This window comes from Chinchilla lanigera, unplaced genomic scaffold (assembly GCF_000276665.1).
Source record: "Chinchilla lanigera isolate Chin_1 unplaced genomic scaffold, ChiLan1.0 scaffold00020, whole genome shotgun sequence".
Lineage (NCBI taxonomy): Eukaryota > Metazoa > Chordata > Mammalia > Rodentia > Chinchillidae > Chinchilla > Chinchilla lanigera.
The window spans coordinates 3,603,777-3,619,120 of NW_004955421.1; the positions used below are offsets into that span (position 1 = coordinate 3,603,777).

Here is a 15,344-nt window from a genome sequence, read left to right on the forward strand (position 1 = left end):
CTACCACTTTGTTTGTAACTCTGTATTGTCTGTATTGTGCTTGTGATATGTTGTAAAATGTTGTATGTCTGTTAATGTTTCCCTCCTTTTATCTTCAAAATAAAAAAAAAAAAATTCAGACAAGTCTGTCAAAATACAAATCAGCTAGAATAAATTTAAAAAATAAGTCACTAATGAACTCTTTTGGCTTTTTCCCCTCGTCTAGGGATTTGACTGAAGGCCTTCACACTGAGCTATATCCCCAGCCCTTTATTTGTTTGTTTGTTTGTTTGTTCATTCATTTTTCAAATTCAATCTTGCTAAGTCACTAAGTTGTCTGGGCGGTGTTCAAACTTGTGATCTGACCCTCAGTCTCCAGAGTGCTACTGTAGGATTACAAGTGTGTGCCATCACACCCAGCTCCTTCTGGCCAATGTGGATGGCTTCTACACAGTTCTCCTGAAGGGTGCTGATTCTGCTGGGCTTCTCTGTCTTCTGGAAATCTACTGCTGGCCTCTGTGTCATTGCACTTCCCGATCCTCCTCCTTTCTCAGGTGGCCCAGCCCTCTGCTGACCTCTTCTTCTTTCTCTCATGCCAGGACTCTGGACCTCACTCAGGTCCATGCTTAGCTATCCATGCTGGCATCCTGAAGGAGCTCGTTATCTCATTGGCTCAACCATCATCTTGACAAGTCTCAAAACTGTACGTTCTGCTGAAGTTTTCCCTTCCTTACCAATGGACATCTCCATTCTGATGCCTCTACAACACCACTGTGTTCAGTCTCAACTCTCCCTAGCCCCCTTCCCCCATTTCTTTTCAACACTCTGTTTTGGTTGGTGCTAACATCAGTGTGTGGTTTCCGCCAGTGTTCATGCTATCCATTTGTTTTTCTTCTTTTACCCAGTTCACCAACGTTTCCACCGCCCTCAGTATTTTCCTGCCCCTCTGTCACAGCACTGAGGTGGCGATCATGCTGCTCATTCTAAGACTAAACACTTCCCCATTTGTGGTGAACCGAGGCTCAGCCTACCCCACCAACTGTGCTGCTCTCTGGTGCACTTAGGGCAGTTTTCTCCAAGTGTCTGCAACCCAGCTTTATGCATGCTGTAGTCTCCTCTCTTAGTTTTCCGATGCTTCTGCTGTAGAGAAACTGTGCCTCCCCTTCTCCCTATGACCAAGCCTGCAACCTATCCAGAATCCTCCCATCTTACCGGGGTGGGTAAATCTACTCCTTCTGGAGTGCCACACCAGTCAGAAACCATCATTTACATAGAGCCATATAATAAATATTTCTTTTTTACATACCTTGTAAATTATATTACTAAGACAGTTTATCAGATCCTCAAACAATATACAAATAGACAAAAAATACTTGCAAAGTTTGAAATGACATCCCATTTTCCCTTCAGTGCAAGGTTGGGAAAGAGTTTTCACACCAAATTCCATAAAAACTGTTTCAGTTCTTTCCCCTTAGAAGTAGGCTTGGGTCAGTGGCAAAAAATGACCTTGCTTGCTCTGCTTCTGCATAAAATTCTCTGCCCATCCTTCCTCACTGTCCTGCACATGTATTCACATGGACACGCATACACACACACACACACACACACACACACACACAAATGTGTCCTCTGTAACAAGAAGCCTTGATTGATGAAGGAACCCAACTGCAGCCACCCAGCACTAACTACAAAACAGTTTAAGCCTGTCCCATCCCCTTATGCTTCCACATCTGCTGAAGATGTATAATCACCAGTTAATAAGGCCCAAACACCACAGCTTCCCCCCATCACTCCCATTACATGCTTCTGCACTGCTCCTGACAGCCAGCCACCACACCCTGCATTCCTCAAGCCTTATCTCTAGCGGAGAGCCAAGGGTCCTTTTCACTGAACCTTCCCACTCACAGGCGCCCTTTGATGCTCACAACCCTACAAAAGACCTTAAAGCCTGACCAAGAGTCACTGGTCTGGTCTAAGTGCCAGGGTGGTCCCTCTCAGCCTTGTTCTGAACAAACCTGTCCTGACTGTTAAGCTCATATTTTTGTTCCTTCTTTTTTTCTAACAACTGATGAGGAAAAAGTTCTCATGCTTTGGTCAAGGAAGCCTGCTCCAAGTGTTTTCATTAAAATCTAAGTTGAAACCTTAGTTACAACTCAGAGATTTTCAATTGCTCCATATTGAAAAATACCAAATATTAAAATGAAGACGTCTGTTAATAGGTGACCTAGAAGACCACAGGCTGGTGTGTAGCACTTACCTTTCTCAGAAAGAATTTCGGGGGCTACATAAGTTGGAGTTCCACACACAGTAAATATAGGTCTCACCACACGTTTGGCAAGGCCAAAATCAGCTAGTTTCAAAGTGGTAGATTTGTCCTCATTTAGCTGAACCTGCAAGCAAAATTTCCAAACCGTCAAAGCTGTGATGAGAACAAACAAGGAACACTAATAAGACAACAAGCATGCAGACTCAAGCTAAAAAACAATAAGCCTGAAGCAGCTTACAGTTTAGCCCAATGCTGACAAATCCAATGACTTCAGCGATAACTACTCACGGGGTCAATGAAACAACCAAACTTAGACTTACTGTGCCATTCGTATTGTCACAGGGAGCCTTTTAAGTTTATTAATTAAAGTCAGTTTCCCTACTGTGCTAGGCACATGTCAAGCACATGTCAAGCACATGTTGAGCACAGTCAAGTGCTCAACAACCTCCTGTGACTTGTGGAAAGCAGTACACACACCTTTCTCCAGGGACTCTTCTTTCCTTGATCCTGCTTTGTTTTAATTAGAGCCGTATCAAACCAGCAGCTTAGCAAATGGAGCAGGGGTGCTTCAGCAGTGCAGGCCATGAACCCTGCACTGGTCTGTAACTAACCCCTAGTCAGAATATTGAAAAATGTCCTTTGGGTAGCACCGAGTCAGAACAAGGATCGGTGATGCTCTGAGCACAGACTGGCTTTGGTGAGAACTAGAAGATGCCTCTGGATAATGTAAAGGCTGGGTAGAAGCTGGGAAAGAAGGACAAAGAACTAGGAATGAGAATGAAGTACGCAAATAAAGCAGGAGAGGGATGCTAAACACAGGCCTAAGTGGGGGGCGGGGTAAAGAACGAAATGGGCAACTGAAGGTTTTAGACACATTTCTTTACCCAGCTGAGCCTCTGTTTCATTATTTGTTTAAAAAAGAGGATGGGAGGGGGTGTGATAACTTTCAGCAAATAAGCTTGTGCCAGGAGTTCCATTCAATGTCTGTAGTCTACCTAGAAAAGTGCCACCCAGTGACCAATAGTCTCAGTTTGCCTAGGACTTGCACTAGGCTCTAGAGAAGGGTGGACTTAGTCATTTTTTACAATAGAGAAAAGAAATCGCTACCCACACACCGAATAAATAGAGTCTTAACTCATGCCCCCTTGGTACCCTCAAACTTATCCCACATGAGTCTCATTCCCTTGAACAAGTCCAGGCGGTTGCCTTTTGAATCTCTGCTAAACCAGTTCCCACTGCCAAGTGAAGGGCAGACCCTTCATTCAGCCTCAAGGTATTTGCATATAAGATGAGGATTATTAGGAAATGTTGGGTCTTAAACTGAAAGAAACATATCTCAAGAGGTAAGTGTAACCAGTATGTATGTCACTGTGCAAGAAATAACAAAACTAAAAGTACGCTATATTTCCTGTGGGAAGAAAGAAAGGAAAGGAAGAATGAATGGGAGGACAAACCTGTCACATCTTACTGCAAGTTCAGGATGCACTGGGACCACCACACCATGGGAGCAGTTTCTGCCTTGAGGAAAACTCTGGCCTCCTTCAATACTAGTTTGCACCTCTCAAGTAGGATGAAATAACAATTGTCCCATATCTCATCATAGAAGCTGAATGCTGGACCAAAGGTGAGCTAAACAGCTAATCAGACTGCTATGTGAGAACCTACTGGAATAAATGTAGGCAATTTTAGCCAAGTAAGAGATTCACTGGTGCCACCAGAGCTGTAACAAAAATTATCAACTTGTCTGTAGGCACACACTCTCACATATCTCCTGGAAGTGAGCCAAACATTCCCAACACTGCTCCAGCACTTAGGAGTGGGAAGGCAATGGGGGAACTCTGGTTCTCTCTGTGCCCCATGAGCTAGTGGCCACATCCAGCAATGCAAGGTGAAAGAGCCATCTCTCAATCTCTCCCGACAAGAGTAACTTCCCTGCGTTTACTTTAGTTCCCGCCAAGAAACTAACACCTATATAAGGAGCATGTGTCTTAACTACTGAAGCTCAGTCACCACTTCACAATCTAATCAATGCCTCCACTATTAACCTAACTAGGTGGAAAGTCATAGATTTGCACTAAAATACAATTCTGCTTGAACTGCATATAAAGACATGGCCCACAAGGGACAACAGAATAATCTAGGTTAGAAAATCTAGCTTGGAAGGGAAGGAAAACAAAATAGTATGGTGCCTACAATTACCAGATGGATTGTCTCCATTAATCACATTTGCTGGGTAATTGCTTGAAAAAAAAATATGTCCCTCAAAAACATTTGTAAATATTCCCACCCAAATAACCAGCATCGAGAGCATTTGACCAACTGAATCCAGCAAAATAAGATGTGTGTTCCTATCACAAAGCAACCGAAACACTCCACTCCTTGTGGAAACTTTCGATTTCAAAACCTGGCTATGGTGAGCCAGGAGTAGCAGGTGAAATGTTTTGGAAACTCAGGATTTTCTCTTGAAAACTGATTATGTGAAATGCCCAGATGGTGATGGATACATTTTGAAAATGCCAAATCTGTTTTTAAGTTCTTTTATGGGCCTTTCTAACATTTATTATGCCTCCTCTTGTTCAGCTTTTCCCTTTGAGTCTCGGGACCACCCTGGGGCATCAGCCACCACATGAGTAGGGCCCCAGGGGGTCAAGATCAGTGGTGGGTTTGTCTCTTCCAAGAAGTGTTCTTAATTCTCCTGCCTCCAGCCTCTGTCACAGGAATTATTTAATACTCTTCAGTGCTGCCATTTGTTTCACCTACACACGCAGCTTCGTTTCATTTAAGGTCTCACTCTGCCTGTGAGTTGTTTGGGTTGGTTTTGCCTTGCATCGCCCATTCTTGGCTTCAGAACACTTCCTGTTTTAATCCTTGAAATTAAGTGAGTAATTTACTCCTGGAACAATTCTTCATCCTGGATTCTATGGGATGTCAGAGACCATCAAATTCAAACTTCTGCCCAAACAGGAAATGTATCTAAAACAGCTTTCTACAAGACCGTTGTTCAACTCCAACTGAAACCTCAAGATGGAAGCCTCCATGACAACTTTATGGAGTTCCTCCCATTTACAGCTAGCTTAACCTGTGAGATTTCACCCATGCTGGTTCAGAATCCCACACTGTCCTTGTTTTCTAACTCTTGTTTGGGGGGTGACATTGAATAAGGACACATCCCTTCCAAAGATGGGAAACAAGTACCATGTTGCCCCAGCTTGCCCTGGTAGCTAAACCTCGTAGGACCTGATTTCCTGGCCTATCAACTCTCTCTTTTTTCTCTTTACTCTGAGCATGGCCCCAGGACAAGGACCATCAACATCATTTAGGAGCTTCTCCACTCCCCCAGACCCACTGAACCAAAATTAGTTCTTCTGTAAGATGCCCAAGGGATCCACGATATGAACAGTAAGTTTTGGATAAATGATCCCATGCCATCAATGCCTGTTTTCATCCAAATGCCCAGAGCAGAATATCACACACCAGGTATTATTCAATCAGGGCAGTGAGGAGTCTCAGGACTCTCAGCTGACATGGCACTAGGTGGTCATCAAGGCAGTCAAAAGACCCCTCTAAATGCCACACTTCAGTGCCCTTACCTCAGAAAGCCATCCAGGCTTTACCAGATTTGGTGGAACTCCTTTGCACACCTCTCACCTTGCCCTCACCCCACCTTCTGGTTTATCTAAACTCACTGTTCTGGGTCATGTTCCTCCTCGGCTCGGGTTTCAGTCCCTCTAACTGAAAGAGTGCCAGAGATTGCTTTACTCAGCTTTGTAATGAAGGTTATTTGTCTATCTCTATCTCCTCCTTTCCAGCCATACTAAAATGTCTTACTTTGAATCCAGATTATTTACATAATTCTCAAGAGGAATTTTTCTAAATGTTTAGGCTCTACTCTGTCCTTCAACAGTGCATCAGTGTAAATGTGATCTTACAACTTTTCATCTCTGAACAGATGATGGCAGCAAAGTATAATCAAAGAGAAAGTGCTACCCTAAAAACTAAGACCTTGGTAAAATTTATTTAGTTTTTGCTAACTTCTTAGCTGATCCTTCACGGTTCTTTGGACCTTTTCCTTTTAAGGTCCATTGTCAACTGGCCATAAGGACTGAGACAATCTTAGAAAACAAGTTACTTTAAAATGACAGTGCCTAAAATCAACTTACATTTAAATAGTAAAAAATAATGTAATTTTTTAAGCTATTAAAAAAAGTCAGTGAGGATAAAGTGCTTCCTGTGACCTATCCCAGGACTCAACTCTAACAGGTTTTTGATGACTATATATCACACCAGCTTTTTTCTACTGCATTAACACCTCACATCCATTTAACAAATATTAGATACTCATTAGGTGCCCAGCACTGTTCCTAGTATGGGAAATACAGCAATGAATGAAACAAACGCCTTGATGCTTTGAAGGCTCTTTCCTATTTATAAGCAATATTCAAATGTATAGGTTAATGCCAGGCAGTGGTAAGTGCAAAGAAAAAGTAAAAATGAGACAAAGGCTTTTTTGTCTAGCCTGGGTCCTCATAAGGCTACTGGGCATTGGATTTCAGCAATAATATTAAATAGATACTGAATATTTCATTTCCATCATCACAGAAAGTTCTGCGGGACAGTACAGACACAGACGGTAGCAGGGGTTAAGGAAGGACTCCCAGAAGAAGTAACACTTGAAAGAAGTTGGAATAAGCCTCATTAAGATCTGAGCAGCAAGGTTTCAGGCGGCAGAAACAGCAAGCGCCAGGGCCCAGGACTCCGGGCAACCTAAGGTACTGCAGCAGGCAGGGGCACAGCAGAGTTAATGACAGGGCGAGTGGTTGAAGAGAATCACAGAGGCCACATTTATTTCCTTCTAGGCCACGGAAATAAGCTTTACATTTATTCCAACTGTGGCAAGGAGTCAGGGGCAGGAAGCCAGGGGCAGTTCTGAGCATGAAAGTCACTAAGATGCACCTTTTTAAACCCAATGTCTGGTTTAGAGGCGGCCAGTCCCACTGATGAAGGAATGAACACTGGACTGTAGGTGTTTCCTGGGCCAAATCTGATACTGTCGTACTTTACAACATACTTCACATCACCCTCTTCCACTCACAGAGTTCCCAAAGCCACAGAAGGGGTCCATCATCACATAAAGATAGTCACAGCTCTCCACTTAATACAGCCTTCATATTCTCTACATTTGCCTTCAGCTATTGTACCATTTCTATGATCTACACACACACACACACACACACACCTGAAACAAGGGCTTGTGTATACACTCCACCTAGTTTCCGTGTTTCATTCTACCCTGAACTCAAACTCTTGTCTCATAATCACACTGAAATCATCCTTCTCTATCAAGAAGATGGGGCCACAGCTGACTCCATTGAAGGCCAGAAACATCAATCACTCCTGAGTCCACTTTCCTTACCCACTACATTCAACCCATTGGCAACTACTGCCTTTACCCTTAGGCTGGTCAATTGTCCCTTCTTACCTCTACTGCACACCCAAGACCAAGCTACTGTCCTCCTCTGCTGCTGCCACGGGTCTTTACCCTCACGTAACTTCCAGCACGAGACTTGTGGGAGAAGATAAAACCGAACCTGGAGGTGTCATGATAACTGCCATTGGACAACTAGACTTTAGATCTTGGAAACTTGAAGAAGAGACTTACTGAGCTTCATCCTCATAGTACAGACATCGTGAAAATAAAGAGTCTTAAGAAGCTTAATCTTAGATTCTCAAATGGCTCACAATAAAACACTCCCTTAGAAAGACATTAAGAGAACAAGAGGAGTTTGCTATAATTTAACTAAATGACCTGAAATTAAGGCCTGTATCACTGTCCTTTTTCTTTAGTGATTCATGTTATTGCTGAAATCCATGTTTCTTAAGTATAACCTAACAGAATATGCTTTTGTAGTTACTTTCAGTGTTTAATTAATCTGAATGGCATATCATATGTTCACGAATACCTGGAGCCTTAATACTTGAACAGCTCTGTTTTAGAAGCTGAGGAGAGAAGACACTGAAATTGGAGCTGGCGGAAGTCTTGCTGATCGGGGAGAATTATGCATTACAGAACCACTAAAAACAATAATCATTGAACCCTTCTTGTGTATCAAAGAACTTAGGAAATTAAGATCCACAAAATGGTTACACTGGTCTACTTTCGAAAGAGATGGCTTGCCGGGGATGTAGCTCAGTGGCACAGCACCTGCCTGGCAAGCTCAAGTTCCTGAGTTTGACTCCCGTATAAAAAAAATAAATAAATAAATAGAAAATAAAAACAGAGATGAGCAAGGACTCCTTTTGGCTATTTCTCATCCTTCTAGATTCTCCTTGCCAAATCTGTTCCCTTGTGCTGGCCATATTCAGTAATTAAACATCTAGCTACATCTGTTATTCCTAAAACCAAGAAGAGGTCAAAATGGGGTACCAGTTTTGTCCAACCAAGTTATGACCTGTCCCTAAGCTCCCGCCACCATTTCTCCTAGATTCTGGGGGTCTTTGCTCCAAGTACCATGGAACTCTGGCACCTGTATTGGGGGCAGGAGGTAACAGCTGGGGAAATTAATACTCTGTGTCTCTAGGTTATCTGAGGGACATCAGCCTCCTCACCACCTCATTCCTTTCAGCCCTGTTTTGAGATTGAGGACCTACCCTGTTTCCTTTTATTCCAGAGAAGAGTTTCTCAGATAACTCTGCTCATCTTTTCAGTCTCTTCTCCCACCCTACTCCCCCAGCTTTCGTCATTAGGTATAATATTTCTGCCATTAGCTATAAATAACCTGGCCTGTCCACTTCCTATCCCCCAGGGTGAGCTTGTCTGATCGTCACTCCTCCGGCTCCTGTTTAATTCCTTTCCTCCTTCCCCAGGGCCCAGCCAGCATCATGAAGCACATTCCAGCAGCTCCAGGGAAGCACATACTGGTAGAAGAAGCAATTAATGTGGATATTTCTGCAAGCTGGAAATTCTCATAATTAAAATTTCTTTTTGCAAGATCTCAGGAGTTTAAATAAGCCTTAGGGGAAAAGAACACTAACACCTTATCAGGCAATGTGATCAATAGAAACAGATGAACTTGGTAGTATAGGCCTGAAATTTTACTCTAGGGCTTAATTATCAGATATAAATATTTCTGTTGACTAAAACAACATGATAAGCTCGCTATATTCATTAACTCTTTGCACATTCAGAAAGTCTCCAAGAGCAGTAACAGTTACAATCAGCTATGTAATGAAAGTTAGTTTTGAGATAATGACTTTCCTAAGCTTAGCAAAGATAAGTCCTAATAGAAACAGCAGCCATTCATTAAAGGAATGCATTATTGTTTGACAATACAAATTAAAGAAACTGAAGAATATTAATTGATGGGCAGTACTCACTATGGAGATATTTATTAATATTATATCTTAGAAAACCAAACAAATTTGCAATGCAATTATCATAACAGGAAATGTAGAGATGGCATCTTCCTAAACCCAGACAATGAAACATTTGTCAAATCCAACATTATCTTCTTCTCTATCTGAAGCAAGAAAGTACTGGCTAACATTTAGACTCCTCACAAAACAATACATTGAACTTCACTCACCAAGAGAAAGGACAAACATGTTTTATAAATGTGACAGACTTGTCCATATAGATAAATGCAAGCTGACAAATTGCCCACAGAAGAGCTAATACATTAACCTATTTTACAAAAAGCTGGCTTAAATGTTTAGCTTTCTGAAGTTCCTCAGGAAGCCAGACCACCATGAAAGAAAAAAGGTTTATTTGGAAAAAAAAGATGGGCATTCTTCAAAATCGGGGGTTGCAGGGAGTCTAAATGTTAACTATAATCATTATAAATATACAACTCATGTGCTGGGATTTAAAAATTAAAGCTACTCTGCAGTTTGCTGCCCCATTTTTCTCTCTCTCTCTCCCTCTCTCCCTCTCTCTCTCTCTCTCTCTCTCTCTCACACACACACACACACACACATGCGCGCGTGCATGCACGTGCACAATTCATTGCACCAAAGCACACAAGTACTGACATTTACAACCATGAAGAACTGCCAAACAACTTTTCAGAGGCCATCAGTTTGTCCATACCAAACATTCCTTGCAAGATTTCTACTTCCTTGAACAAACTTCTCCATATAATCTAACATGGGGCTAATTCTCCATTTAAAAATTACTAACAATAAGTCTCTTCACACAAGTGAGAGACCCTATTGCCCAAGGGATAGACCAAGCAGTAGATTGGCTCTAGCACCTTGTTAGAAAATACAAGCTAGGCTAACTGTCCCCAAAAGAAAACAGTCCTTTAGGGAAAATGATCTCATCCCATAAATTTCAGAAAGCATATAACTTTTAGAACGCTTTAGTAAGCAGATGTCCTAAATGTTCAGTTCACAGGATCTATTTGGGCCTGTGATCAGAATCTCTTTGGGTGAAACAATTCAGTGCAAACAACAGAGCCACTAAAAACAACACTTAGCAATTCCAAAGTGCACATAATAAATAGTATAAGCAGGGGCTGGGGGTTTAGCTCAGCGGCAAAGCACTTGCCTGGCAAGCGCAAGGTCGTGAGTTCAGTTCCCAGTACCGGAGAAAAACAAAAAAAAAAAAAATAGTATAAGCACATTGTACCTGGAAAATGCTTAACCACAGACCCAGAAGACCGAAATAATCAAAGAGTGAGTGAAAAAAGGAAAAGAAGGCCAGCTAGTACAAAAATTAAATTTACAGAGTGTTATTTCAGGGTAATTCGGACCACTCAGGCAACCAGCCAAATTGCTTCTACAATTCTATGAGACTGGACAAAAACAAGTTTCCTTGACTTAGTCAACACAGACCTCATTTTGCCAGATAATTAGTTTGACTCACTTCGTGTTTCACTCTGCTTGTGGGAGCAGTTCACAGACACACGAATGCACTTGGGTGATGCTTGCCGCCTGGGTCTAGAGCCGTGGAAATGAAAGGAAATGGGCTAAACCTGCTACCCCTAATACATCTCACTGAAATCATAGTCCCTGTTCACTATTGCTTTATCTGTAGCAATCTGCCTTTGAACGCTTATTCACAACAGCTACCTTGATATCAGAGTTGTTTTTAATGTATCAACAATGACAGCAGCTGCCTCTGATGGAATGCTTGCTGTTTCCCAGGCAGCATGTTGCGGTCTTCATTCATTCATCCAACTATTGTTTGTTAAATATTTACCATGTGACAACTGTTCCAGGTTTTAGGGTATGGTCTGAATAAAACAAAGACCCTGCTGTCATGGAACATTCTTTCCAGTGAGTTAAGGAGGACAGAAAAGCAAATACAGAATGCATCAGATGGTGATAGGGGCTATGAAAAGCAAAGTGGCATAAAGATTCCAGGTGGTGAGGGTGAGGTCCTGATGAAGCCCATCAGGAATGTACCTGTGGTCATCCGTTTTGTAGACTCATTGCAACAGGGAAGAGACATGTCACTGGGATCTGGCAACTAGGTAAGAGAGTGCTCAGAGGACTGGTTATAAAATTTGGTCTGTCACAGATGATTTGAGGGACAGCTGAAGGAAGCAGAGGTCTGCCCTGGATTGATAGTGTCAGGAAGCAGGAGTAATTCTATGACTGGGTATCTTAATTCTAATTTAAGGGTAAGAAGAATAATGCAATGACTTAGACAACGCTCTTGTTATTATATGTATTTGGACATTATAAACGGGCCTTGTTTTTTTCTTGATCTATCATTTTCACAGAGTGGCCCTATCAGACATTGGTGTCCCATGAAATTGTTCAACAGGAGAATGCCACTGCCAAACTGTGTATACCAGGCTGGCTTCCTGAAATCAGGGGCTGCTTTTTCTCTTAAATGCTTAATCTGCATTTGACCTCCCAAGATTACTATCACTATTTTTTCTTATAAATGAGTGAACTAAAACCCGGATACGTAAAGGACTTATCCTGGAGCAAGTAACTAAGAAATCCAGCATTCAAATGCAGAGGATCTGAGTCTAGCACCACTCCTTTACTCCACACACAAAATGCTGCAGGGCTGCACCTTTTGAATTCTTTGGCAAAATATTACCCTTGAAGTGGCCACAGGAAGGGTCTCAGTGAGAAGTCAGATAGTAAACAAAGCCTGGAGGGAAAGCTTTGTTTACCATCTGCCACCAGCAGACCTCTCAATACCCAGGCCAGACGTTGTGTGAGTATTAAGAAATGAAGTCTACATGGGCAGCATCAAAAGAAAAGTATGGGCTGGGGATGCGTCCAGTGTTAGAACTCCTGTGTGGCAAGCATAAGACCTTGGGTTTGGACCTGAGCAAGAGAGAAATATTTTTCTCCCAGAGATGAGGAAACACCTTCCATATCATATAAATTAGAAGGTTTATTTTTCAATAACTTAATGAAAGTGGTTATGAACTCTAACCAAACCTTTAGATACTGGAACAAGTATGTTAATATAATGCATAAGTAATGTCCTAGCATGTAAACTACAAAGCAATTAGCATTTATTTTATCCCATATTTTTAAAAACATCCCTCTTCCATAGCAATGAAGATCAGGCTTACCAAAAGGTTTTCTGGCTTGAGGTCCCGGTGGACAATGTTCTTGTCATGCATGTGGACAAGGGCCTTACATAAGTCCATGATCAAGAGGGCTGCATCAGGCTCGGGGAACTTCACACTTTCTATGATGGCATCAAAAAGGTCCCCTCCCTGCACATACTCCATGATCAAGTAGATTTCCATTTCCATTTCATATACTTCATGCAGTTTCACTATGTTGGGGTGAGAGAGGCTCTGGATGATTAAGATTTCGCTGTCAATAATATCCTCCTTACCCTTGAGTTTGGACTTGTCGATAATCTTCATGGCATAGACCTGCCTGGTCTCACGGTGCCTGCACTCCTTCACCACGGCAAAATTCCCATCCCCGATGACCCGGCCAGTCTCATAATGCTTCTCCACGTCTGCTGTGATGATGCCCACAGGTCGCAGCTTCCGCCCACTGGACCGTTCTGGCTTGCTCTCTTCTGGCCTGGTCTTGGGCTCCTTCTCTACCCTTGCAAGGGGGTCATCTCTGACAGTCATCTTCCTCCCTCCTGACACACCTGACTTCTTCTCCTTTTCTGCCTCCTTTTCTTCCCCTCGGGTTTTAGAGAGCCTCTCCAGCTCAGTCTGGTGTTCTCTCAGGAGACAGGTACCATGTTTGTTCTTGCAAACATGCCTGATGTCTTTCTTTACATCCCTGGGCCCCTCTGTCACGGCAGGAGCTTCGGTGAGCTCCTTCTTGATCTTGGCTGCTCCCTGAGGATGGCTTGCTTGATCCTCTGGGACTCTGTCCTCTCTCTTGTCTGTGTTCTTGCTGGGCCTGTTCAGCTCGTGAGTGGGACTCCTGGGACTGCTCTTATGGTTGTCACCCTTCCGTCCTTCCCCACCATGTGCAGGGTTTGCCTCTGGAGACTTCCTGCAGCTTCTCGTCCTCACCAGTTTCTCCACATCATACCTCTGGCACTTGCCTATGTCCAGCTCACTGGCCCCCAGGGAGGGCCTCTCCCGCTGCAGGCTCTGCTGGAGCTCCTGCTCTCGCTTGCACTTCTCGCATCGGACAATCTCCCCAGAGGTCTGTTCAATCTCCAACCCCAGGTGCTTCTCTCCACTTGCATGCCCCTCCTCCCGAGTGGTTTCTCTGGGCAGCTTGCTACCAGGTTCAGGCTCCCGTTTCCCTCTCACCCACTTCTTCTGGGCCCTCACTTTGTTTTCTAGCGCAGGCTCCACAGCGGACTTTCCCTGACTCCTGATGACTGCCTTGCTCTGGGCAGGCTCACTGCCGCTCCCAGCTTCCCCACAGTGGTGGCCCCCTTTCAGAACCTTGCTATAAAATCTGCTTCTCAGTCTTGGAGAAGGGGCCCGGCTGTGCTGGGTCAGGGTCAGGGCCCGGTTTTTGTTAGGATACAGTTCCTCAATGGCCATCTGAATGTTCTTCAACGTTAAGGGTTCTTTGCCCATAGCTATGAAAGCATCCCCTTCCCGGAGGAAATCAGAGATACTCCTGATTTCTCTACCCTTGAGGTTAAACAGCTTCCTCACACGATCATTCTTCCATCTTGGAAAGCCCAAAGCTTCTGAGATGTCTGCTAGGAGCTGCTCGAATGTCTGCACCGACCGCTTGTTGAGGAGCATGGTGACTTTACGGAGGGGCTGCCCACCCAGCCTCACCACGGTCACAACCCTGGGCTTCAGTGGGCTGTTCTCAGAATGGACCGAGTGAAGGCCATTCTGAGGGCTGAACATGGGCACAACAGAGCCACGGGGGCCCAGGAGTGATTTCTCTGGATTCCCTTGGCCAGCAGGAAGCCAGGTGCTCTGTAGTTTTTGCTCTGTGATTTTGGAGCTTAAATATTTTAGAGAATTGTCACATAGGCCTCGATGTCCTGAAAGAGGAAAAAGACAACAGAGTATTAGCCAGGATGAGTTCAAAGAGCCCCTCACACTTCAGTCAACTTTACTAAAGATCACCAATCTGCTATTGCAGTTTATAAGCATGGCTTCTGTGGCTCTGCTTGTTGGAGCCTTTCTATTTTCAACCTGACCCCAAGTCTCCTCTGTGAGAGATCTGCAGTGCAGACCAGTCAGCACTGGTCTAAGGCGGCTCCTTGAGCCTGGCAACCTGCCCCCAAACGGGGCATGCACTGGAAGCCCTCTCAAGGCAAGGCCTGGCCCTGTGAACACAAAGGAAGCTGAGCTTTAAGCCTCTTGGACTGAGATCAAACACCCATGGCTTGCTGCGCAGGAAACAACACAGAGCCAGAATACCCTGGAATTTTACAGGATTCAGATTTAACTCACCTCTTTGCCCAGAGCAGTTTTCTTAGCTAAAACTTCAACTCACTCAAGGTAAGACAATATGGCAACAGATAATGATCACAAGGTTTGAGACAGACCTATGTTTTAATTTCAAAGTAGCCACTAACTTGAAAATATCACTCATGTTTCAGTGTTTTCATTCATAAAGTAGAAATGATGACATGTTCTTCTCAGAGTTTTTGTGAAGAATACTACACTTGATCTTATCCAAAAGGCCGAGAAGTGATTTTGTGAAGAATAAATGAGAAAGTGGTTATAGT

The 15,344-nt window shown here is 43.5% G+C and overlaps 1 protein-coding gene across 1 annotated transcript in view; it reads right to left on the minus strand.

The window, feature by feature from the left end:
- Dclk3 (doublecortin-like kinase 3) overlaps positions 1-14,651 on the minus strand; it is a 25,100-nt gene extending 10,449 nt beyond the window's left edge. Inside the window, exons 1-2 of the mRNA XM_013513810.1 lie at positions 12,787-14,651; positions 2,237-2,369 (exon numbers count right to left, since the gene is read on the minus strand). Coding sequence (XP_013369264.1) covers positions 2,237-2,369; positions 12,787-14,511 — 1,858 coding nt within the window. The 5' untranslated portion in view covers positions 14,512-14,651. The remainder of the gene's footprint in view (positions 1-2,236; positions 2,370-12,786) is intronic.
- Between the last annotated feature and the right edge of the window lie 693 nt (positions 14,652-15,344).